Source organism: Mycteria americana, chromosome 5, assembly GCF_035582795.1.
Source record: "Mycteria americana isolate JAX WOST 10 ecotype Jacksonville Zoo and Gardens chromosome 5, USCA_MyAme_1.0, whole genome shotgun sequence".
Lineage (NCBI taxonomy): Eukaryota > Metazoa > Chordata > Aves > Ciconiiformes > Ciconiidae > Mycteria > Mycteria americana.
The window spans coordinates 45497568-45522010 of record NC_134369.1 but is presented as its reverse complement, the minus strand read 5'-3'; the positions used below and the strand labels follow the sequence as shown (position 1 = coordinate 45522010).

At 40.6% G+C, this 24443-nt stretch overlaps 2 protein-coding genes across 6 annotated transcripts in view; both read right to left on the bottom strand.

Moving 5' to 3' along the window:
- Nucleotides 1-2209: 2209 nt before the first annotated feature.
- On the bottom strand, nt 2210-14632 carry PSMA6 (proteasome 20S subunit alpha 6). 2 transcript variants are annotated; one of them, XM_075503140.1, is made up of 7 exons: nt 14613-14632; nt 9672-9766; nt 8845-8926; nt 8431-8586; nt 6346-6524; nt 4141-4235; nt 2210-2418 (listed from the first exon to the last, which is right to left on the bottom strand). In XM_075503140.1, the coding sequence occupies exons 3-7, from the start codon at nt 8858-8860 to the stop codon at nt 2361-2363; spliced, it is 504 nt and encodes a 167-aa protein (XP_075359255.1). In that variant the 5' UTR covers nt 8861-8926; nt 9672-9766; nt 14613-14632; the 3' UTR covers nt 2210-2360. The 2 variants fall into 2 exon arrangements, with proteins under 2 accessions (XP_075359255.1, XP_075359256.1); XM_075503141.1 differs by lacking the exon at nt 14613-14632 and adding an exon at nt 14198-14386.
- Nucleotides 14633-18606: 3974 nt separating this feature from the next.
- PRORP (protein only RNase P catalytic subunit) overlaps nt 18607-24443 on the bottom strand; it is a 54024-nt gene continuing 48187 nt past the window's right edge. For 3 of the 4 annotated variants that reach the window (XM_075503132.1, XM_075503133.1, XM_075503135.1), the window contains exons 6-8: nt 22276-22424; nt 20558-20753; nt 18607-18881 (exon numbers count right to left, since the gene is read on the bottom strand). In XM_075503132.1, the coding sequence (XP_075359247.1) occupies nt 18753-18881; nt 20558-20753; nt 22276-22424 (474 nt within the window). In that variant the 3' untranslated portion in view covers nt 18607-18752. Of the gene's footprint in view, nt 18882-20557; nt 20754-22275; nt 22425-22787; nt 22871-24443 lie in introns of those variants that run through there. The other variant, XR_012775931.1, reaches the window with a different exon arrangement.

The window sequence follows — 24443 nt, the reverse complement described above, 5'->3', positions numbered from 1 at the left end:
GCGAGCCCAAATCGGGCACCACTCTTGATTAAGCTCTACCCAAACCAGAAGTGGTAGGATCATGTCAGGCATACTCTAGTTTCTCTGCAACTGCCAGGTTTGGAACAGCAGGTGATACCAGATATAGTTCAACACCAGCCATGGCTGATACAGTTTGGTTGCAGGTGCTATCTGCTCCAGGGTGGGAGGAACGTGATCATGTGTATGTGTAACACATGGGGTTTTCCCATTAGGTCAGGTATCCCCATCTGCGTAGCTGCCTTATCTTAAACAGCAAAAAGCTTTGACTGAAAAGGAAAAATCCCCATCATTAGTATGAAGAGAGAACCATAAACTTTCACTACAGGACAAAATACTAGCAAAAACAGCATTTCATTTGCTGCAATTTTAACTTTGCTTATTAAAAAAAAAAGATGCAACATTTCCAGTTAATATATTGTAGACGGCTTATTTCATCACCTCTGAACACAAGAGGGGATGTTCTGCATTGCAAAAGCGTAAGGTATGAACAAACACCCATTGCTCTCAGAACCACCACCTGAGTTATAAAATCACATACAAGCTCCAAAATTTAGAATTAAAGGTGTTGCAGGGAGTTTTAATACTAAATACTATGCAAATGTGCTCTAGTCATATGGCTCCCCGATTGTCATCTTCCTTTTGTTTTGTTCCAGAAGTCATTAGTGAAATGTTATTACATAATTAAAGCTGATCAAGAATAAAGCATCAGTGAATTATATTTTATGGCAGAGTAAATGATGACTTAAGTCTACTCAAATTCCAGGTTGTTATACAATTGGAGTATTAGGAAGAAAGGTCCTAGGAAGTTTCAGAAACTCAGCTGTCACTTGGAATGACACAGACCTTTCCAAATGTGCCGTTAGTATTTGTTCTCCCAATTGTTGCACAAAACCACACAGAATTCTCAGATAACCAACCCAAAACGAGAAGCAAGGGTGGCTTCATCTTATCATCTATACTACACTGTCTGACATGAGGGAAGCTGAAATTTGGAGGTGCTAATGGAAATTCAGGAAGCTTTGTAAAGTTAACAATTCACAGTACATTTGAATCTCCTCAACTCACTTATCACATAAGGTTAGCATTATCTTTTATTAAAACCACCAAACACAGAATTGCATCTCCTTTACTACAATGAACTTGAAAAATATACATTCAAGGGGCTTTAACTGTAAAGCAAAAAGAAAAAAATTAAGCAATCCCAGTTTCTGATGACTTATGAGGCCTTCCCCAAAGGTCTCAAAAAAAAAAATCAAAGAGAATTTTGGAGTAATTAAAGCCAATATAGGAATAGCACGGCAGAGAAATGAAGGTAAGGAGCTAAGTCATATTAGCTTGGCATTCTTCCAAGAAGACTCTCATGCCTACCCAACAGCTGAAAATGCCTGGTAATGTTCCCTTTCTCCTCAGTGTCTCCTCCCTCACAACATCATCTCCCTTTTTGCTGCTGAGGCTGAAACCTCTTCAATTGCAGCAAAACAAAAACACTTTTTTTTTTTTCACTTTGACTCAAGTTTTTGCAGTCTTCTCTTTTCTCCAAACCCAGAACCTCTTGAAGGAGCAAGGGAATTGCTTCCCAGAGACATTCTGGTTGATAGACTTTGTCTATTGGCCCCACCCAGCCCCAACATTGTTTCTGGCACTGCCTAAAGCCTCAAAACCAGGTAGGTGACTAACAGCCAAAATCCCAAAGTATACTGCATGTAGAGTTCCCCTAAATAAATGTTAGCTTCAGAGCTGTTTAATTATAGCAGATGTCCATTAAATTCACTACCTGCACCCCAAATAAATCAGTCTAAAGGAATGCACTGGGAATTGCAGCTCAAGTTTTTTCCTTCAACTTTTGTCCTATATCCTCATACAAACCTGAGAAAATACTAAGATCTTCTTAATTTCCCCCCACAGTTAAACCAGTAATGTTACAAGCCTTTTCACATCAGGGCAAGAAGAGAACACATGTAAATGTAAGAATTATCTCAAGACACACAAACCACATAATCTGACAGAAAACTTTACACTAGGAGCCAAATAGCTCAGATGAAAAATACAGCGCAGAGTATAAAATTTCTCTTAAAATACAACTAGAAGGCAAGCAATCATCACAGAAACATTCAAAGTCATCAAGCCTTTTGATGAGAATTTCATAGAACTGAAAGTTAAAAAAATTACATTAAAAGGAGACACCAAGTATTTCAAAAACCTCTGTTTTATTTGTACAGAGTAAAATACATCATATAGTGAACATTGTTTTCCACCCATAATCTAAAGTCATTAGTAAGTGTTTTCTTTTCACCAAATATCCTGGCCAGAACCACAGACAATGGGAAGGGGAATGCTAATCAGTCTCTCTCTGCCAGAGCTACAAGGTGCACATCAATCTCTGCTTCTGTAAGGATCCTGAAAGAACAAAAAGAAATCTTAAATAGCTTAAATGATTCTTCCCCTTAAGCTCCAATATTACAACAAGCTCTAATATCTACACAAGTAAGTTTTATACAATATATCTTTCAGGCTTTTAAAGCCCTGCTGCTAGGGCCACAGGCCGACATTCCAATTCTTTTTGAAAAATAAAGGAAGAATCAAAGGCACTAGAGAGCAAAGAGGTAACAAATGGTAGAAAAAGAACAGGTAATTCCTCATGAGTAATACATTTGCAAGCTGGGACCTGGTGAGAAGAATGGGTATGGTAATTTGTATGATTACTCCAAGGGGGACACAGGTTTTCATAGCCCTCTCCCTCTGCTTGTTATCCATCCTTTCTGAAAGGGACATAAGACCGGTAAATGAAGTTTGGCAGAAAGCTAGCACTTGACTCTTGAGCAGCAGTAGCAAAGGGGTAATGCAGCTCCTGCATGCTTTCTCAAAAATGCCATGCTATTCTGTTGTCCTAAATACACACCACCAAATGCAAAACCACCCAACATCACCATGTCAACTTTAAACACATTAGGAAGCACTCAAAAGACTGCACCTGTAGGACCCAAAGGTTTGAAGCCTCTCTCCAATCCCCACCGACAAAGTACCTAGACTAAAGCAGCAGAGGACTTTTCTTTCCCACCTAGCTGTTCCTCTCTTTTTTTTTTTTATTTAAAAAAAGTAATGAAAGACTACAGCAGAAATAACTGAACTCCTCTGCAGCAAGCCAGCTTTAACTAAATTTTAGGTAAGATATATCTAAAGGGTCTTTTTGCATTAACAAAAGCACCCCAAAACTTACTCTCCCACATTTCATGCATACTTCTGCAGCTACACATTATGTCATCAGAAGGCTGTCAAGGACACTGTAGCTGATGTGAGGTACGGCCCTCAGCAGGAAGATTTCCAGGTGGTGTCTCGATAGATTGACCAAGTAACATTGCTGCACACAGTGCACCGCACTCAGATTCAGGCAATAACGGGGGAGGGAGAAAATTGCAGGTGTCTTCCTTTCATGCTAGGTGGGAATGCAGCATACTTGGAAAGTAAAAGTTCAGCCAGTTCCAAATCACTGCAGTGATTTTTAAATCCAGGATCCTTTAATCTTGTCAAATTTAAATAGAATATTTCGAATCATACAAATTCATACTCTATTAACTATATACTAGAGATGTTAAAAACTGCTACAATTACAAGATGAGCAAGAGTCATTTAAAGATTCCATTTCAAAAAGGATTAAAAAAATTAAGGGACTTGCAAAATTTTCCCCAATATAAAACAGACTTTACTGTGTTAGTTGTTATGACTATGATTTGGAAGTGGGCTCCAGATACTAGCACAAAGAAAAATGTTTATTCTTTTAAGCATGAAAAATCACCTAGACCAGATGTAATTACATTTTAATAATCACATAAAGCAATACCCTTTCAAGAAACAAAAGACAAACACTTTTCTCTACTGGATCCCTTAACCATGTTAAACATTTTAAAACTGTGTTAAGATACTATTTTTTTTTTTAAAACCAGTGTCTTTTACCCCTACACATTTTGAAGAGTTACAAGTAAAAAGAAAAAAAACCCCAAACCTCCAAAACTTCAGCTTCTGACATTTATCTTTTTCTCTATTTACCATTACACAAGAAGTTAAAACTAATTGCACACAACCAGAGAAACACACCAAGTTTTATCAATACTGATCACTTACCTGAATTTAGGATTTTCCACTGTAACTACACCAACTTCTATTTCTGAAGGTTTGAAATCAATGGATAGTACAGTAGACAGGCATGTTATTGCTGTCTGAAAGATGACAAAAAACCCTATCGTTAAACAGAAAGCACTAAGGCTTTTTTTTTTTAATAGACATAGCATTAACAACTATCCTTCCTTCTAGTTTTAAGTTATTTCCTTCCACCTCAAAACCTCAGCTGAAAAGTTTCAAATAGTTTCCCTTGTCACAGAATACAGTCCCTCTCTGGTCCTCTCCCTAAAAAGCCCAATCTACAAAAAACAAAGGGACATGTCATTTTTGTAGCAGAAAAAAACCCACAACAAAACCAAGACCTTTTATCATCCAAAGATTAAAACCCCAGGTCCCAAGGACAGAACGTGCTTCATTAGTGGCAAACAAGACAGACATCATCATTACAGTCCAAGATTATTCAAAGCATGTCGCTTGCGTAGCTTCCATTTTGGCCTTTCTTCTGGTAATTAAAAGTACGTTGGCTGTTTTTAAAAGCTGCATTTCATCATGGCTTAACTTATTTTTTTCCACTGTAATCATCACCTGTTTCAAAAGATGTTCTTTGCAACGTCACTCATACTTAACCGTGCAGTAGGGCCATCATAATGCTAAAGATGTATTCCTAAAATGATGATTGAGCACAAAAAGAAGTTCCATAAAACAGCTATGTAGCCAGATGCTTATCAAATCAGTTATTCTGACATGCTGGCATTTAATTCTGATCAGTAACGTGTTAGGAAGTGTAGAACACCAAGGACTATACAGACGTCTTATCAGAAGACTGCCAAGTTGTTAAAAAAACCAAACCAAACCAAAACCAACAAAAAAATCCAAAACTCTTATCCTTGGAGCATTACCTCTAACACACCACAAGCTTTTAAAAAAGAGGCAGCGTGTGTGTGAAGAACATTACAAAAACGTGATTCTTGCTTTTGCTTGAAAGACTTGCTTCTCCCTGTCACTGCCGACGTTCAGAGTAACAGTGTCTGATCTACATTCACAATTTCAGCATTTTAACAAAGACAACAAAAAGGTATAGAAGCGCATCCAGGATTGGACTGGCAGATTAATGGCCAATTAAGTATCTGCACCATACCATGGAAGTTTTATGAATTAAAAACAAGAATATGAAAAGACTACTACCTTTTCATCTACCTCCAACTGCTCAACTTAGAGACAGGCACAGTATAATCGAGCAGTGTTAGAAAAATACATTTAACGTGAAAATTATTTAGCCAGGATAAAAAAAAGGGTCTCTGAGGGAATTGCAAGTACATTCAATTTCAGTATGCTATGATTATTCAACCCTCTCAGGATCTTCTCTTTAAAGGAATCATATATTAAGGAAATCAGTACTTATTAAGATACACATATAAAGCTTATGAATTTATGCTGAAGAACTTTCCGTTTAAATGGTACTTTCACAGTACTTCAGAAATGCAGACTTCAGAAGTAATTTAGCTGAAGGTCTGAATCTGCATAGCATTCACATGTTACAATACTCTGTTTACAGGGGGGTCAATTGCTTAGGTTATTATTCCTCATTTCAACTGCTGATCTTGTGGTGCAGGAAGCACAACATTATGAGAGAAGGCGGCCTGGCAGGAGAAACAGGTGGGCCATGGAAGAGGACTGTTTAGACAGATCTCTACAGTGTAAGTGAACAAGTAAGGATGATTACAAAATAAGTTCATTGACCCATTTTATAAATAGGATACATTTTTATAACGGGCCTTGAACAACAGTTTTCACAGTAGGCATAACAAGTGGTGTTATATTTACCAAACTGACAGACAAGCACTACCCCATCCTGTTTGAAATACTTTCTAACATGAAGATTGTTTTAAGTGCCACTGGAAGAAAATTGTACTGGTATCCCCAGAATCAAGCACTGTAGTAACCAACCACCAGCTACAGTGGGAGTGCTACAGTTATAGATTCTGCTTCAGCTAACGTAAAGCAGAAAAAAGCAGATTAGATGACTATTTAAACACTTGCCAAGTAAAACCATTTTCTGGTTGGAATAGCTATACTTGCTCTGGCAGCAATACAGAACTGTAAGAAAACAGGAAATGTCTTAACTGCATTCCTCTATATCACAAGCCTACATACACCATATTCATTAAAAATACGTTAACAAACCGTTATTTCCCTCTGCTGGCCTACCTCTACTGTTTGTTCATATGTCCAATCAAATTTCTTCTTTACTTTCTTTTCAAGAAAACTGGTTGACTCTGTCTGTTTAACTCCTGCAGCTGTGGCCTTGAATCCACAATAGTAACCTGCCGGATCACACTTGTATACCTGAGGGCCGTGTTCTTCATCAATACCAATCAAAATCATACCTTGAAGAGAAAATTTGTTAATTTATTTCTTTCCCCAATTTTAACAATTTAATCCAACTGAAGAATAGAATAGATACTCCTCTCCCTTGAAACATGTGCATGCACACCAATACATTTTTGGGAACCAGTCCAATACCTAGAGCTGTGATTTCTTCTTTATCTCTAATTTGCCATTTCTTACCAGCATCTCATTACCAGGTGTGCAACTCAGTTTAATGCAAACTAGATTTCTATCATTCCCAAAGAAGGCTACTCATTAAACATAGAAACATTTCTCTCAGTGTGTAGAGAACCACAAAGTCAGAAAATACATAAATTCAATCCCGTTACAAAGTTAACCCAGCCACAGTTTACTTCCTGTGTATTGTATGACACTTTAAAAGTGTAAACAATAGTTCTATTAACATATGCCTTTTACCAGAAAGCAACTTTACAAATATGTTGGTCAACTTTAGATTTCCCGACTGTAATCCTGAGAAACGCTGCACTACATCCCTTTTCCTCTTTTCTTTAAAGGGAAAAAAAAAAATCTGAAATGAAACGTGGAAATATCAGAACATAAAACTGAGTCTTTGAAGACCGTTTGACTAAATGCTTTCAAGTTGGACAGGCTTCAAGTAACACAAACTGGTCACATCACTGAAATGCATCTGTGTTCACCCACACTTCTAGATTTACAGATGTATAATCTCAATATGCATATTAAAAATAACTCGAAAGCAATAATTTAAAAAAAACAGAACAAGGTCAAGGTTTTAAATTATTTTCTCTTTACACTTGCATAACTTTTAACTAGCAGTTATAGCTGATAAGCTTCTGAGCAGCTATTACTACAACAGAACAAAAAATTCCCATCATCTGTTCAAAAAAAGGTTAAGGAAACTTAAGAAAAACACATTTTCATTCATGTATTTAAAAAAAAAAAAAAATCACTTTCCAGTAGTATCAAGGCATGGGAAATGCCAAGGGAAGAAAGAAACAATCATTCCTGAACATTACAAGCATACAAGCATAGGAAAATTGCCCCATCACGGAAACTGTGGTGCAACCCTGAACGTTACCTCTTTAGTGAGAAGCGCTAGTGCCTACTACGATTACGAGAAGTGATTCATCAATTCTGAAACTATTGTCCTTAAAAGAAAAAAAAAACCCAAGCAAAAAGAAACCCAGACAGAATGTTTAATGAAAAAGTAATTGAGGAAACATTAAGTCTTTTATCTCAGTTCCCGGACAGCCTAACAGCACAGTTATAATTTGCTCACAGCCAAATATAAGAGAAAAAACAAGTCAGAACCAACCTCAGAACACACAGATGACCAGGAATATCTACAAAAGACAACTTTACACGCCTTTTTTTTTTTTTTTTACTTAAGCTGCATTTGCTGTTATAAAACAAGACTGGCGTTGAAACATTTGCAAGTGAAATATTTTTAGCACTTCTCTACATTATATATATCATGGTTAAGAGCAAAAATTATGCAGATTTTTGTCTTATACACACTACTTAGATAAAAAAGCCACAAAATCTGCACAAGCATAATTGCACTCTCCATACATCTGTTTTAACAGTGATATTTACCCAGACACCGACAAAAAGAGCATCTCCCATTCACAGACATCACGGTGCAGTGCAAACAGACTAGGCCCCACAAACTAAGATGAAATAGTATCACATGTTTTAAAGAGGCTAAATCATTTACTCCAATTCCAATGCTGAGTCAATGGTAAAATCATGGCCCCAATTCAAGACTTCCAACACTGCGCTCTCATTTGGCTGTTCATCCCTCTTATTCCTTCAGCTACATCCGTATCTTGCACAATTTGAAAATGGGTAAGAATTTCTTATACTTAAAGTTGCAAGCTTCAACAAGAAACTGAAAAGATTAATTTAATATACTATACTTACAGCAACCAAGAGGCCTCATTTCAGCATTTTGTGTATAGACCTGAGAAATATCTGCAATCCTTTTACACAGCATATCCACAGGGATGTCATAGCCATACTTGTACTTCCAGTTAGCAGCCTCATAGCGGGCTCTCTGCACCTGGGATCTGCTGTCAGCTAGAGAGAAAGAACTAATATTAATTTCACTGAACATGTACCACATTTATTCCTAGCATTGCTTGAGAATGCAAATTCCAGGCCCAACTTTAAGTTGTCTTTAAATATATACATCAGAACTAGACAAGTTCTCCAAAACCAGACTGAGTGGAATAAATCTCCTAGAGCACTTATTTGTTCTACGTGATGTGAAGTTGGTGAACTACATTAAAAAATCTGACACACTTCAGATACTTAAAAAGATGGTGAATTAAATACCTGTCATTCCTGTCATCACACAGCCAATATTTTCAGTAATTCTGAATAAATGAGTCACTGTGTTGGAATCCAGTAACTTGTCCTAAAGAGGAAATAGAAATAATCTAATAGAAAACACTGTTCGTCAAGTAAAAAAAAAAAAAAGATAGACTCTGGATGCTCTGGTATCTACAGAAGAGCCCAAAAGAATCAACTAATAGCTAAAAATTGTCTTTCGGGCTCTCCACCATTTACTGCTATAGGCATGCAAAGGAAGAAAGAGGAGAATAGGGAAGATAAAAAAACTGCAGTATTTGGAAAAGGATAACAGCTAGAGCATGACCAACATCAAATTCCTTTTCCCTCTGACAAAACTTTGAGAACACACATACAAAAACTTGCACTCTTATTGCATGCTGCCCTTCAAACGCAAGAGTTTTCCCCCTTTGTCAACAATACATCACCACTGTGCTGAAACACTCATGAAAATCTGTTCTGCATGCTATTGGTATAACATTTTCTGAGTAGGAATTAAAGAAATCATGAAACTGATTATGGACCACTCAGCCCTCACAAGCCAGAGCAGTGTATGCATGCTAAAGTACAGCAGGACCAACTCCATATTTTAGCTTTATCCCTTCAACAACTACAGAGAAAACCAGCGAGGAAATGTACAATTGAGCACTAAATGGAGCTAGAACTGGTAGTACGCAGAACAATAATAAGATATTCAATTCAAACAGCAATATACGTCAATGCTAATGAATACAATATCAATGTTGCAGAGTCTCACCCCCACCTTTTTTCTCATCCCTTTCCAGCCTCCCCCTCAAAAACAGACTACTTACAGGAACTTTCTTCTGTGTTACAATTACTGCAGAATCTTTCCCACGAACAGCTACAGACGTCAGTCCGCCTTGGTTTATGGCCTTAAAAGCATATTCTAGAAAAGTACACAAAAGTTAATAAGAAACAATGTTAGAGATATTAGTACAAATAACTCGGACACACCTCCCCCCAACAAAGAAATCTCATCAAGTTCTGGCCTTTTTAATACTTTAATATTTGTGCAATACTTTGTGTCTTTAAGGTCATTAGTACAATGCACACAAGAACTTTCTGATGGGAATTAAGTCACTGACTCTCTTCACAAAACCACTATCACTGCTTCCCTTCAAATATTTCTAATAATTTGCCTTTTTGTTCAGTTAGAATGCTTAACAGCAACAGAATTTGTTTTAAAACAAGAAGGCTGTTCTGCTCTTGACCAAAATGGTCCAACCTAAACCTACAGTAACTGTAAATCCTTAAATAAGATTTTTTTAACATGCGGAAGTTTAGTATTTCAAGCACTACTATCACTGCAAGGATGTAATTTTCTTCTGTAGATTTTAACTGATACAGATGAAAACGGAAATGATGAACCAGGCACAGAAGATGGGTTTTAACCTTACTATCACGTTTTCTGACTTGACGTTCAAACACCACAATGCTTTTATTAACTTTCTAAAATGAAACCTATGCACTTGCCAACTAAACAGCATTGTTCAGATAAATGTAACGGATTAAGATTTACTTGATATGATCCATGAAATACATTTCCCTTGAATAATAGTTTCAAAATCCTCAAGAGAAACAACTTTAAAAATTGTTTATCTGACAATATATGATAAACATTCAGAACTTTCTAATATCTGGTTGGGAGAAGGAAGTTTCAGACACTAGCTATATGTAGATGATTTTTTTGTTACCTTTGTGATTAAGACTGGAGTTTAGAACATGCCTAACCAACAGCACAGCAAATTGCTAAAACTATCTTCTAAAATAACGGAAGCAAGAAACTCAGCTGTTTTAAAAGCTGCATTCAAATCTATGGAAGAAACTGCACAACAGGAGAGGAATAATCTGAAAATGAAAACACGTATCTTGCAATACCAGGATCTCAATGTTCAATCTGCTGAGTTGGTGTCGTGGAAGGGCTGATTGCCATGTATTTGTGGCACTGTATTTATTACAGGCATCAGAGCATTTGCTGGTTACCCAAACATACCATAAAGAATGTTCCCTCTTTTCTCTCCGCTAGATGCACAACTTCACTCACTTCTTCACTTACCTTCCCTGGGATGATCAGTGCTAGCCTGCAGCAAAGCACAGAACCCAGTGAGACATGAGCTAGCACTGTCCACAAACTGGTCATGTTTGAAGCCCCAGGCCAGGGCTCTGCAACGCTTGTTTATTTATGTGTACAAATATCTGAAGGGAGGGTGTAAAGAAGATGGACAGAGCCAGGCTCTTGTCAGTGGTGCCCAGTGTAACAGGACCAGAGGCAATGGGCACAAACCGAAACACAAGGGGGTCCATCCAAACATCAGGAAACACTTTTTTACTGTGAGGGTGACCAAGCACTGGCACAGGTTGCCCAGAGAGGTTGCGGAGTCTCCATCCTTGGGGATATTCAACACCTGTCTGGACATGGTCCTGGACAACCTGCTCTAGGTGACCCTGCTTGAGCAGGGGGTTGGACCAGACAACCCCCAGAGGCTCCTTCCAACCTCAACCGTTCTGTGACACTTGGGTGGGAAGAGGAATAGGTGCCTTCGCAAACTGTTTTTGCTCACAAGTACTGACAACAAGGCTTGCTGAACTGCAGTCTCTTCTCGCCCTTCCTGTGACCATCTGCAATACTCAGTTTTCAAAGAGACAAGCCAAAAAGTGTAGGGGCTCTTACACTATAAGAAATCCAGGTACATATATTGCTAGTGGTGTAAGCCTGTTTTGTGCTATGCAAGTATTTCAGTAGTACTGCGCACACATTCTTTCCGAAAACAGCAGTCCCTTGCTGTTCCCCAAATATGTCGGAACAATCAGAAATTTGAACATAATAATTTTCTTCACCTCCCAAAATTCCACTTAGATGAAACATCACTTTTGAAGACTGGAACTAATAGGTGGCAAGACAACGCTGATAATCGGAAGGATTTCAACCACAGTAACAAGAAATATACATGAAATAACTGTTACTTTTCTAGTACGAGATTACTTCAAAGGCACAAAAGCTCTTTGAACTCTGGAAGCAGAAGACAGATCTAAGGCAAAGCACAGGCATTTCAGTCCAATATCACTACGCTGGAAATCTCTGTTCAGTGCTTCCAGAAAACCTTCCAGAAAAACCTCAAGTCTTAAGGCAGCCTTAAAGCAACACATGTCCATGCCCATCCTTGACAGCACCTAGTTAATCTGCATCCAGCACATGGACAAGGATGTGCAGGATTCAAAAAGAATGAAAGAAAGAAAGAAGCTAAATTCAGATATTTGACCACAAGCAAACACGAGCTTTCTGCCCATGCTGTGGCTAGATGCTGGCCAACAGAGATACTAGTGTGGCACCATGCCTGAGTTATCAGCCTGGCTGCAGGTAGAGTGAGCTCATACTGGCTTGAAGTTAACTATGCACACCTAGGTATTTTTCTTCCCGTAGCATATAGGTACTCAAAATATCTTTAAGACAGCTTCAGGCTCTGTGCAGAGGCTCTCAAATACACATGCAGATACTTGCTTCTAAGACATGGGTAAAAGATATGGAGGTACTGTGCATTTCTCACACATTAACCTAATGGCTGAATATACCCAGGAGGTAGAAAACCAAGGCTCAGTTTCCTCTTTGCTACAGGATGCAGAAACCGTTCCCAGCAAGTAGTACTGCAACACAGAAACAGCCAGAAAGGTGATGCAGATCAATCAGCCTGTTTTAATGGCAATGGAAGGTCAGAGCCCATGACTCGTCTATCACAGAGCCACTGACACCCTTTGTGAAGTGCTGCCCCTACCATCCATATGCATAAGGCTTACTACACAAGTTGCATACAAGCCCTATACACGCTCCAGGTATAGGACAGCACCCATATGTAGGTATCTAGTACAGGTAACTTTCTACCTGTGTATAGACACCTATACACAGGCACTTTCCTAGTTGCTTCTTGGAGAAAGGACTGCTCAAGACTGGGCTGCCTGCTCATGAAGCCTATTCCACATAGCCTTCTTCCTGAGAAAAACTCCAGGGCAGACACAAAAGAAACTACTGGCTACCACGGACAATTCATGCAGTCTGGTCCCAGCAACCTCCTTTCCTGGAGAACAGATGGATGTATGGCCACGCCGTGCAATGCACATGCAGTGAAGCCACTGCAGGTGGGGAAAAGCCACTAAGCTCCAGTGGAAGATGGCATCAGAATGATGCTGCCAAAACAGTTCATCTGGCCCTGTTGTGAGGATCCTTCAGGAGCACTCTCAATGAACTGTCTGGCCAGACTGCGAGCTGACTATGCTGTTATAGAGTATCCTGCAGAAGGAGCACCACAAGGCTCTTCTGCAGAATCTGGTGCACTGTAAAAATAAGAATAAAAGATTCAGTGGCTTACAGAAGAAGATGAAGCTAGGCTGCAGCTTAATTGCAGAATGGTTTAGTAGGGCCTGTAGCGATAGGACAAGGGGTAACGGTTTTAAACTAAAAGACGGTAGATTCAGACTAGATATAAGGAAGACATTTTTTACGATGAGGGTGGTGAAACACCAGAACAGGTTACCCAGAGAAGTGGCAGATGCCCCATCCCTGGAAACATTCAAGGTCAGGCTGGACAGGGCTCTGAGCAACCTGACCTAGTTGAAGACATCCCTCCTTGTTGCAGGGGAGTTGGACCAGATGACCTGTAAAGGTCCCTTCCAACCCAAACTATTCTATGGCTCTAAGCCTGGAAATAAAGGATGGTTGCTGCTGTCTCACAGGCCATGATGTACAGAACATATGGCATTCAGGTTTAACGAGAGAGCATGGGTTACCTCCAAAACATGACTTTGTCACTCTGGCATACAGTGTTTGAGGCAGTTCAAGTCCCATTTCAAACAGCTATTGTAGTTCTCAGATTCCAAAGAACAATGCTCATAAGTTTGGCAAGATAAACTGAAAGAAACAGCTTCTGGATAACTGTTAGTCTGGTGTTCAAGCATCTGAAATTAAACATCGTGAAATCACAGGAGGTGCCTCCCCGTGGCAGGGGACACTCGAGACGGCCTACCCTGGCTCTAAGCTTTCCTTATCTCACGCGAGAATCCCTCTCCCAGGCCCCGACACCGGCAGGACCGGGACCGCAGCTGCTCCAGGCTTCTCCCCGCACACCGCGGGACCAGGCAGGGCGGGAACCGAGACTCCCCGGCCACGGGAGGCGCCACGCTTCCCCCCTCCCCAAAGGCAGCCAGGCCCGGCGGAGCTTTTCCGAGCCGGTTGCAGCCCCGCTCGGCAGGAAGCGGCGGCGGCGCGGGCAGGCCGGGCCCGTGACGGGGCAATTCAGCGGCAGCATCCCCGGGGCCGGACACCCACCGACTTGGTAGAGGCGGCCCTCGGGCGAGAAGATGGTGATGTGGCGGTCGAAGCCGGCGCTGGAGCCTCGGGACATGGCGGGCGCGGGGCGGGACGGCGCGGCCGAGGGGCTCACAGCGTGCAGGGCCCCACCGCTACCGCAGACAGGGCACCCGCCGGAGCACTTCCGGGTTACGCGCCCCGCGCAGACGCCGAAACACACACAGCTCGCGCACCGTCACGCTCCACCTCCCCCACTGCGCATGCCCGAGTACCGCGGCACTTCTCCCCCCGCGCCTCCCGCCCGCCTCCGCCGCGCCTCTGCCGAGCATGCGCACTAGGGCGGCTGGCCGCGGCGCGCGGCCCAGGCGGCGGTACCGGCGGAGCCGCGGCCGGTCCGCAGCTGCGAGGTGTCATGTCGCGACATGTCACCTACGTCGTGAGCAAAATGCAGTCCTTTGCAGCACGGCAGCTATAACGCGTTGAGCCAGTGGGGCTGGCAGCCCGCCCCCTTCGGCTGCGTGGCGGACAGGCGGGCGGCAGCCGAGGGCGAGGCAGGCGGGCCCGCGGCGGGGGGCGAAGCTGCGGGCTGCCGGGCCGGTGAAAGGGTTTCGCATTCATGGAAAACCTCCAGCATGTTCGAGGTGCGTTCGAGGATACGCACGGAAATACCGGAAGACTGGAGAAAAGTATCATCATGAGCTGTACAGCCAGCCAGGAAAACAAAACCCCTCTTCGTTTTCTAAACAAAGTGTTTCCATGTGCTCTCTTCAATGAGTATAATTTTAAAGCAAAGAAATATACTGATCTCAAAAAAGATGTTTAAGATATTCACGATGAGTAATTGCTGCCGCAGCTGCATTATAGTGTGATGTTTAAACGACTAACTTTTTATCAGTGTCCAGTACAAAGGGAAATTCCCCAAATTCAGACTCATGAATGTAAGCTCTTTTTGCCTTTCAGCATCTCGGATTTCCCCTACTCTTTGTGGGAAGGGTTTTTTTAAAGTTGGTCATTAAAAGAGTTGGAAAAGCTGTGTTTTGGTATCCACGCCTCTATTTTCAAAATTATTATTAGAAGAGCTTACTGTTTGTTGAAATAACAGATTGCAGGTGCATTTTGTGTATGCCGTACATTAGAAGTCTGCTTTCTCGAATTTTTCAGTATACGTTTCCTTGCTTATTAATACTATGGGAGAATAAAATGTCTCACTATGTATTACGAGACCAGAGTTTGTCCCCTTCATTAGGGAAGCACTTTGTGGGCAGACATGAAATGTTTGAAGCTGTGATGCAAGCACTGGAATGCAGAGAACAGGGAAATTTAAGAATGTCTCTGCTGGGTCAGACACAGAGTCTGTCTAGCCCCATGTCCTGTCTCCGACTGTGGCCAAAAGTGGGTGCCCAAGGAAAAGCATTAAGACTACAGAGAGCTTTTAATGATGCACTCCCTGAATCCTCTCCCAGTCTGCAACCGTCTGGAGGGACTTCCCAAGGCAGAGATAGTGTCTGGTTATTTAATAACCCTTGCTGGTCTCCCCTTGAACTCACGTGAACTTCTTGCATCCATGACATGCTGTGGCAAAGAGTTTCTCAGCATAACGATGCATTGTGTGGTTTCATCTGAAACTTCACCTTTTATCTGAACCTTCTATCTGCCAGCACTGTTTGATGCTGCTTTTGTACTGGAAGAGACAGCGAGCAATCGATCCCTATGCATCTCCTCCTCAACACTCATGATTCTTATGACCTCTGTGTCTCTTAAGACCTCTTGTTTCTCCAGGCTGAGGATTCCTACCCTCACAGTCCTTCCATGTACAAAGCTCTTACATTCTACAACACTGGAGTTTAATGTCAGATTTTTTTTCCCTTGAGAAAAAGGGGATGGGAAAATGGAAGTAATTGGCAAGCATTCAGCCAGATTGCCAAAAAGTAACCGAGAAAATATTTAAGTGTTTGGAATCAAAGATTCAATATTTGACTTAGACCAAGGAAAGAGTAATAGTTGCTCAATACCATGCACACAACAGTGTGGAAGTCATGCTACTTTCAGGATATAGTTTCCAGAAGTTTTCTCCATCTATGTAGCAATTTTGTCAGTTTACAAAACACAGTTTTGTTTCAGAAGAGCAATCACGTATTTTTGGTTTAGTGTTCATCACGTCTGATCAACCCTATGAGAGTCAAAGTCTGCGTTGCAGGATCCTGAGGAAGACTGTTCTCACTGACATGTTTTTAACATAGTAAATAAGTGGGTGAGCTTGGAGATGAAGCTATTCACAGAATAGCTACAGTGCAGGCTGAATCAGTTCTGTCTTCGTCGAGTGTATCTTGCCAATGCATCTCCGTCTCCATGGCATGTGGCAGGCTAAGCTAAGCGTTAGTTCCTTCTGATTCCTGTTCTCCTCACTCAGTGTGCTAGCGAAGGGCAGTCAGTGTCATTTGCCATGGTTTTGGGGGTACCAGTTGCTGCAACATTTGGAGGACTTGCCTTTCTGGCATTCAGTGTGGACCCATCAATCTAATTAACTACTACCACACAGACATTAAAAATCCTTGGGTTTTCACTATACCACTGTATAAGCAGTAGCAGATGTCAAGTAGATCTGCTGGTAGATGTCAGTGGATGTTCAACTGAAGTTGGATGTTCATCCAACTTCAATGGATGAACATGTCTGGCAATGAAATGGATAGATAACCTGAAGGTGCAGTTTCTGGTCAGCTAAAGCTGACCTTAAGGCAGAGCTGCAGGGGCCCACCTTCTGCAGCCTGACATTTCAGCCCCCCTCCCACACAGGTACCAGTACTTGCGCAATGGTGCTAGTTCCATATGACGCCAATTTTGACCTAGCTAAAACAGATTTTTTGAAGTGCTTGCATTCAGCTGACTCAGCTCTGAATTGCTTAGGACTGCACGTCCACCAGAGATAGCACCAAACTGAGACTGTAACAGCACTGATTCACATCACCTTATGCTGTTGTGGAACTTCATACAGAGGGTAAGTAACCCTCATACAGAGCAGTGGTTGCTTACTAAGCAGTCCTGTACAGAAGACCTTACTTTAAAGCGGTATTTGCATTTGCAAGGAGATGTGGCAGTTCTCTGATTTACAGAATTGTAAAAACAATCTTCTGACAAATTACAACTAAATTGGTTTGAGGAGCGAGAGAAGATCCAATCTCTCTGCTTTCCCTGGCAGACTCCAGAAAGCAGGTGACGTATAGGAGCTGGCATGTTCTGTCAGAAAATGGGTCTGTGATGAATGCTACCAACAACACGATGAATTTAAAACCAAGGCTCTAGGTTACCTTAAGAGGTATCCAGCTCCTCTACGCTTTCTGCACAGTACCTGAAGGACATGACTGCATGCAAATCACACCTGCCGTTTACAAACCAGGAGTAGAAAAGGTGTCAGGATAGCACTCTGATGTGAAAAAAAAATAGCAGGGAACATGCTTGAACGCTAAGAGTCCTGACGGAGCTTGTCATGGGACACTGCAAAAGCTCAGAACTGCAAATACTATACAAAAAGATCTGTATGACTCAGCTCAGTTTCATAGGATTTTTCAGTGTGCAAGACAAATGTGACAAAGACATGATCTTTCATCTGAGATTAATGTGGAATTTCCATGGTTTTTTGGGGAGAAAACTTTGCATTAAAGTGATAAGTGCAATAAATGAACATGTTTACCATATAAGCCCTTATAAACAGTAACTCAGAACACTTTTCCTGCAATATACACTATTTTTCTTGCTTTATTTATAACTTGGGATAGGTTTTATAAAACTATCTGTGCAAAATTCAGTTTTGTCCTATTTGGCCTGTTTGGCCTGTAAGAATTTCTAGTTATGATCAATTTTTGTTTAGAAAATTCATGCATTTCCATAAGCAAACTATTCCAGTGACATGAAATCCTGTCAGAAGCAGCAAATTTAGGAGTGTGAAAGAGCCACACAATATCCCACTGTTTTTTTCCTAATTCTTCCAATCAAAATCTTAATATATGTTGCTACAATAAATCTTTTGCATTCTATGTGATCAAATGAATTCTAGTTAGTCTGAGGAATTATTAGGGCTATGTGTGTCTGGCAAACAGTAAACATACGGTTTGGCCCTGTTAGCTCCATTTACTGGCTATAGACATTGTGCGACACTGTTGCAAGGTCAGCCGTGCCCATTTTGAAGGTACTTTGGCAGTTCTGCTTAATTTCTTTGAAGTACAGAGTTTACGGATTTCAGTGTAGATTAAAAGCTTGAGAAAAAAAAAAAAGATTAAAAAAATACAACCTGAAATTCCAAGAGGGAAAAACAAGTTTTAATTCAAATCACATTGAGAGGCTAGAGAAATTGCCTGTAAAGATGGAAATAATGGACCTAATTCATCCCTGCTGGACCACCATTTATGTTAACAGATTTACTGCAGGAATGATTTTGACAAAATGCAGTTACTGAATTGTCTTTAGTTGTAGGCCTCACACATTAATCCCGTAATTGTACTGCTGAGTTCTCCTAGTCAGCAACAGTGACTTTAAAAAAAAAAAAAGGCAGCTTCAGCTTGTGCAATTACATTCTTCATCATTTCTGTTGAATGCAGAGCCATTTTCTTGGTACTCGATACGAATATTTTTCCTCAAAAATGTCTTTATAGGGGATATGCCATGTATCACCTGTAGTCTGTACCACACAGTCATAACGGAAAGCAGGCTGTTGGATAAAGAAAGATAGAAACATTTTTTTAGACTTTACACAATATATTACTAAAATACCAGTTATAGGGAGTTGTAACTTCCAACACTTACCTTAGAAATCTCCATAGATTCATGTCTATAACAACTCTCATCTATTTCCTTACACCAAACAAATTCCAAATTTTAGTACTGGAGGAAAAACTAAACCATCTTTTACTAGGAGTCATTATAAATGGTTAAAATTCTGTCTTCAATCTCCACCAGATAACAGTGATTTGAACATAATGCATTCAATTTCTAGAAATAGCAAAATGATCGTTTTTCTGTTCAGTTAAATGAAATCATATGGGAATTAACTCAGGATGTGGAGTTTATAGGCTTGAACTGATAGGATTTAATGATATTAATGACATCTTGTGTCTGTTCTTCCAGTGTACCTCTTCACAGAACTGACTTGCTCTGTGCTGAGGAGGATGTATGAGAAGGGTTTATCACTAACACTTTCAAGAACATCTAGTTGAACAAAATATAATAAACTATTTTTCTGGTCTATTATGTTACAGGTATACTAACTCAATAGACATAACACAAATACAAAAGAAACATTACTGGTTGGCAATTATGGTTCTCAGAACATACTATCACTCTGTATGTATAGTCCTGGAAGTCTACTTTCCCATGACAGCTTCCAGAATAACCTAGAAGACAGTTAATGACTGGGAATATCAATCATCCAAATCACTTGTATGGGAGTTAAGATGTGAAAATTACTAGCCCTTTCGTACAAAAGAAAGAAACAAGGTGTAGCTAAAGCTGTGTTACTCAGGTAACCCTACATTAAGTATCTGCTTCCATAAAAAGAAATGTATATATAGCAACACTGAATGAAAGGCTGTCGTTCTTGTAAGCCTACGGTCTTCTATCTCTATGGTCTGTTTGTAATGACTAATAGTATTTTACAATTTTAACCAGAGCAGCAATAAAATGAATCTGCATAGGTGCAGTATTCCTTTAAGTAGGCAATAACAATGCAGACAGACCAGATAACAAAAACCTGCATGATATGAGATGTCACATGATGAATTTTTCCTTAGAAAAATCATAAAACAGCTGCACTCCTGTTAATGTACTGTTCATGACTCACAAGGATACATGTCTCCTAGACAAAAAACAGTAATATTCTAGCCTATGCTAGACTATAAACCTGACTGTTCTGGGCTTTCCTTCATGAAACTTTACACATACGTTAGGCTAGTATTACAGTGAATATTGAAATACCTGTATTTTCCTGCTTCTTTAAAATAAAGATGAAAGAAATTCTATTGTACAAGTAGAAGCATGATATTTTATAATAGTGCTACAGAGGAGAATAAGGTATTTCAAAGTTTAAAATAAATGAAAAAATATTGGCACTTATGTTTTACAGCACTGGAATGATTTGTATACACAAACATGCACTTACATTTACATTTTAAACATTTAGGCAGCATTTATTGTCTTTTTGACTGTTTTCATGTTTGTGGCATGCTTTGTGAATACAGTGAATTTTCAGTTAGCATGGGAGTTTTGAGCCCATTGGTACAAATCCATTTCTTAAGACTCCAGCAAGAATCTTTTTGCTTCCAGAGTTTGAAATTGTGTATCTTTAATGAATATGCTCTGTGTGCTTTCTGATTGCAGCAGAAAACTTACCAAAAAATTTATATGCTTTCCTTCTGCAGAAGGGGAAAACACTATTTGGTGTCCACGCTGCCACTTACGGAACAGATGACGCGTCACACTGTCGGAAAGACAAGCCTTGTGATCCCGGAGGAAGTCTCTAGTAACAAACTTGCAATGCTTGCCTGATCGAAGAGTGGCATATAACAAGAATGCATCATCTTCAGAGCTTAACAAAACAAATGGAAAAGACGGACGTCATTCACGAGGAAAAGACACACGTCATCCAAAGCAGGAAATGGATCAAATGCTAATCTGAGATTTATTCATCAGCAACACTGAAAATTCCCATCACTACTCTAGTTCCCTGGTAAAATAAAGAACTTCTGCTTACCACAGGGCACCAAAAGTTAGAGTGCAATAAAAATTAATTGCATGCTACACAGAGCATTCTTTCCTCCTATCACAATCTGATAATACAACAATATAATCTTTTGCCACATGACTTAACAGTGCTATGTGGAACAGAACTGCTAAAACTCATAAGGGTACCCCCAAAACTTTGTTGGAATACAACCAATCATCACAACTGGAATGAAGTGTAATGTAGGCAACAGCACAGATCTGTGAATCTTTGTCTTTACATGGGTAAATATACTTCCAAAACATACTATGATTATTTGGAAAATATATTCAACATTAGTTGCTATTAAACTGAAACAATTTTAGGGGAAAATCTCTAAAAATACATTTATAGTGGGCATGAGATACCCTATACCTGGAGAAGCTGAGCAGAACTTTGCTTGAAACCACTTTTTGATTGCTGTGAATTACTGTAGTAATAAGTGACAAGACACAAGATTAGCGAGGATTTCCAACCTGGGGTAACAGAGTTCCCTTTGCTGGTGCTCAGACAGCAGGAAAGAAAGCAATGTGATTTAACAGCAAAGAGAACAAGAGCTGGAACTGGAGAGGGGATGGAGAACATCCGAAACAAGGAGGCAGACAGAAGAGACTTGGACTGGCTGTTGGGACAAGGAACTTGGTCAGAAGTTCTGGGAACTGGGATCACAGAAGAAACGGCAGAGACAGGTGAAGGATCAACAGTGCCCAACTCAGATGGTGACTAAGTGGAGCTGGAACCAAAAGAAAACTGAGACTCATTATATGAGGAAAGCAGGGCAAGGAGAGGGGACACTGAGGTGGAGGCAAGTACCTAGTTTAGAGACAAGGACAGGCTTGACTGGGCAAGAGCGAGGGGGTCGCGCTTCTTAAATTAGAGAGGCAGAGGGTCTATTTCCACTCACAGAAATATTCTCCTCTGGGAGCAGCAAGGAAGTCAGCGCTCCAGACTCTCCACACTCCTGGGCTACCAAGCAATGCTGGCCAGGCATGAACTTCATCTCCCCCCATGCAGGGCTAACACAACAGACCACAACTGTATGCTGATGCTATCAGGTATTCTGTAAGTTCAGGCCACTGTGGTCTTGGCAGCAGTTTTTAACAGTTATAAATCCTAATAAACCATACGGATGTCAACGTGATTCTAAGTGATGAAATTCTTCATAATGCCACTTTTAATATGGATTGTTTTTTGAAGCAAGTATAGCAAGGGATATGTTTCTCTTTCACACACACAGAGCTGGAAATACTAGTAATGGTACTAAAAACCACAGCTGTTTATACTGATTTAAAATGCACATAAATCAGGTGTTGATCTCCCTTACATTTAGCCATTTTCTTAAACTTACATATTTTCAGCAAAGAAGAAGTCTGCTTTATTCTGCATCTCCTTCATAATCTCTCTTTTCCAATTTGAAGAATTAATCAGCATGTGTTTGCGTCCCAGCACAAGCAACCGGGCATTCTCTTTTGCCAGGCAGTTGACAGCATCAAATAGCTGCAGAAAACAAAGCAAAACCAAAGATTTTCCTAGCTGTAAAAACAGACTGACAGAAAACACTTTCACATCTGTGTCTCAACTAGTGGGACTTCTAGCATACCCCCACTTCCCACAGTTCTTAACTGCAATACAAATTAAGTAGATAGCTAATTTAACTCCCTAATGACAAAAAAAACCAAAAACCAATTCATTGTAGGAAGCTGCTCTCAAACACACAGACAATACATTGCTATTATAAACCTTTCCCAGCTCTTGCAGCTTGAATGACGTGAATGAACTCAGGAAAAGTTGTATGGAGATTTCAGAAATTCAGAGTCAGCTGAGGGAACTGAATCACATTGTGATTTCAGTAATACCTACTTTTGGAAATGATTCAGCACTGAAGCCTTTGTTGGTATTAGAGGAGGACCGAGCTCTAAACCATACTGCTTTTCCAGCCCCACCTATTGTCGAAATTAGAGAACTACCTGTAATCTGCCCTGTGGGGAAGAAGCAAGCAGCAGTAAAAGGAAATCTGTGACCTCAGGATTAAGGGTTTATGAAAGCCACATCCAGACTAGCCTTCCACTTATGAACCAGCATCCTGAGGTGGCAAATCCACTGCTACGCCAGCTTCTCTTCAGAGGGACTTTTCACCAGCCTCTTAGGGCTGTGCCTGTTCAGCAATAAGTGCTTCTCAGGACAGGCACTTGTGTCTGTGGCTTTCCCTCCCTGCTGCACCCAGACAGAGCTCATGGAGGGCAAAGGTTCTGGCTTTCAGCATCCAGTTTTTATTACTGTGGACTGCTCACAAAGCAATGGCATTTCACTTCTGCCCAGAAAGAGAGAAGAACGGTTTCTTGAGACTGAAGTGTCATGTTTGAAGGTCAAGGGCAGTATGCTCAACCTCCAGGGAAAGGTGTTTCCTAATTTTTACCTGCATTTGCTGCCACTGTTTGTCAGTATACAATCTCCTGATTTTTCTCTAATCTCTCTTCCTGCTTTTCTAGCTATTCCCTCTTCCCCGTTATCTCTTGTCCTGCAATACCTCCAACTGCCCTTCTCCTTCTCTTGCTCTTTCCCCTCCTTTTCCTCCTATTTGTGATCCTTATCATTTGGTATCATTATCTTTTGTTTCCGGGGCTAGAAAGAATTGTTCTTCTAACTCTTGGGTACAATTTTACAATGCCTTTAGTTTGGTCTACCAGTAAGCAGCAGTGGAAAGGGGTGGTCCCACTCTATCCTCTCTCGAGCTGCACATTCCCACTACTTCTGTTGCATCAGATCTAACAATGTCACAACTACCCACGAGCTCACTGATCCAACAAAAGACATGTTTTTTGCAGGGTTGAGCTTGCAGCCACGCAACTGATAGACCTGAGTCAAAGGTGATGACTGATGGGAACGCATCGCTGGAGGTGGTGAGGACAGGAAGTGTGGGACTGCCCCTCTCAGCAAAGGACCTGCAGGTGGATCAAATTCAGTATGCCATGAGTCTGGATCTGAGAGAGGAGGCCAGAAGATTTTCTATGTTAATTTTAACTGTTGACCTATAAGCTGCTGTTACTTTGACTGAGGGACTGACGGCTCTGTTTTCATGGAGACACAGGGTCTTGGTGCTAATGCAAAGCACAAGAGCCTAACAGTACCTTTCAGAACTGGCTTCCTGCTTCCAGGAGATCATGCTGGACATCTGCTATTTGTCTGCATGCATACAATCTACTTTGCCCTGGCTAAAACAAACAGGACATAATGTGAGCAGGAAAGGGCCAAATGCAGTAATTTCTGCCTATAAAACAGCAGGTAAAAATACAAATGGCATTCTCTCCATTGCATGCCCTGAATCTTTGGAGATATGTTTCAGAATTCTTACTGGAACACAGAATTGAAAGATACAAACGAAAGCCACCATTTTTATGTTACTGGAAGGCTTTCAAAGTAACTTTAAGTAATAACATATCTTCTTGTCTATGTCACAATTTATTTGATTATTAAATTATGAGGTTATTAAAGATGGAAAAACTGAAGTTCAGCTTT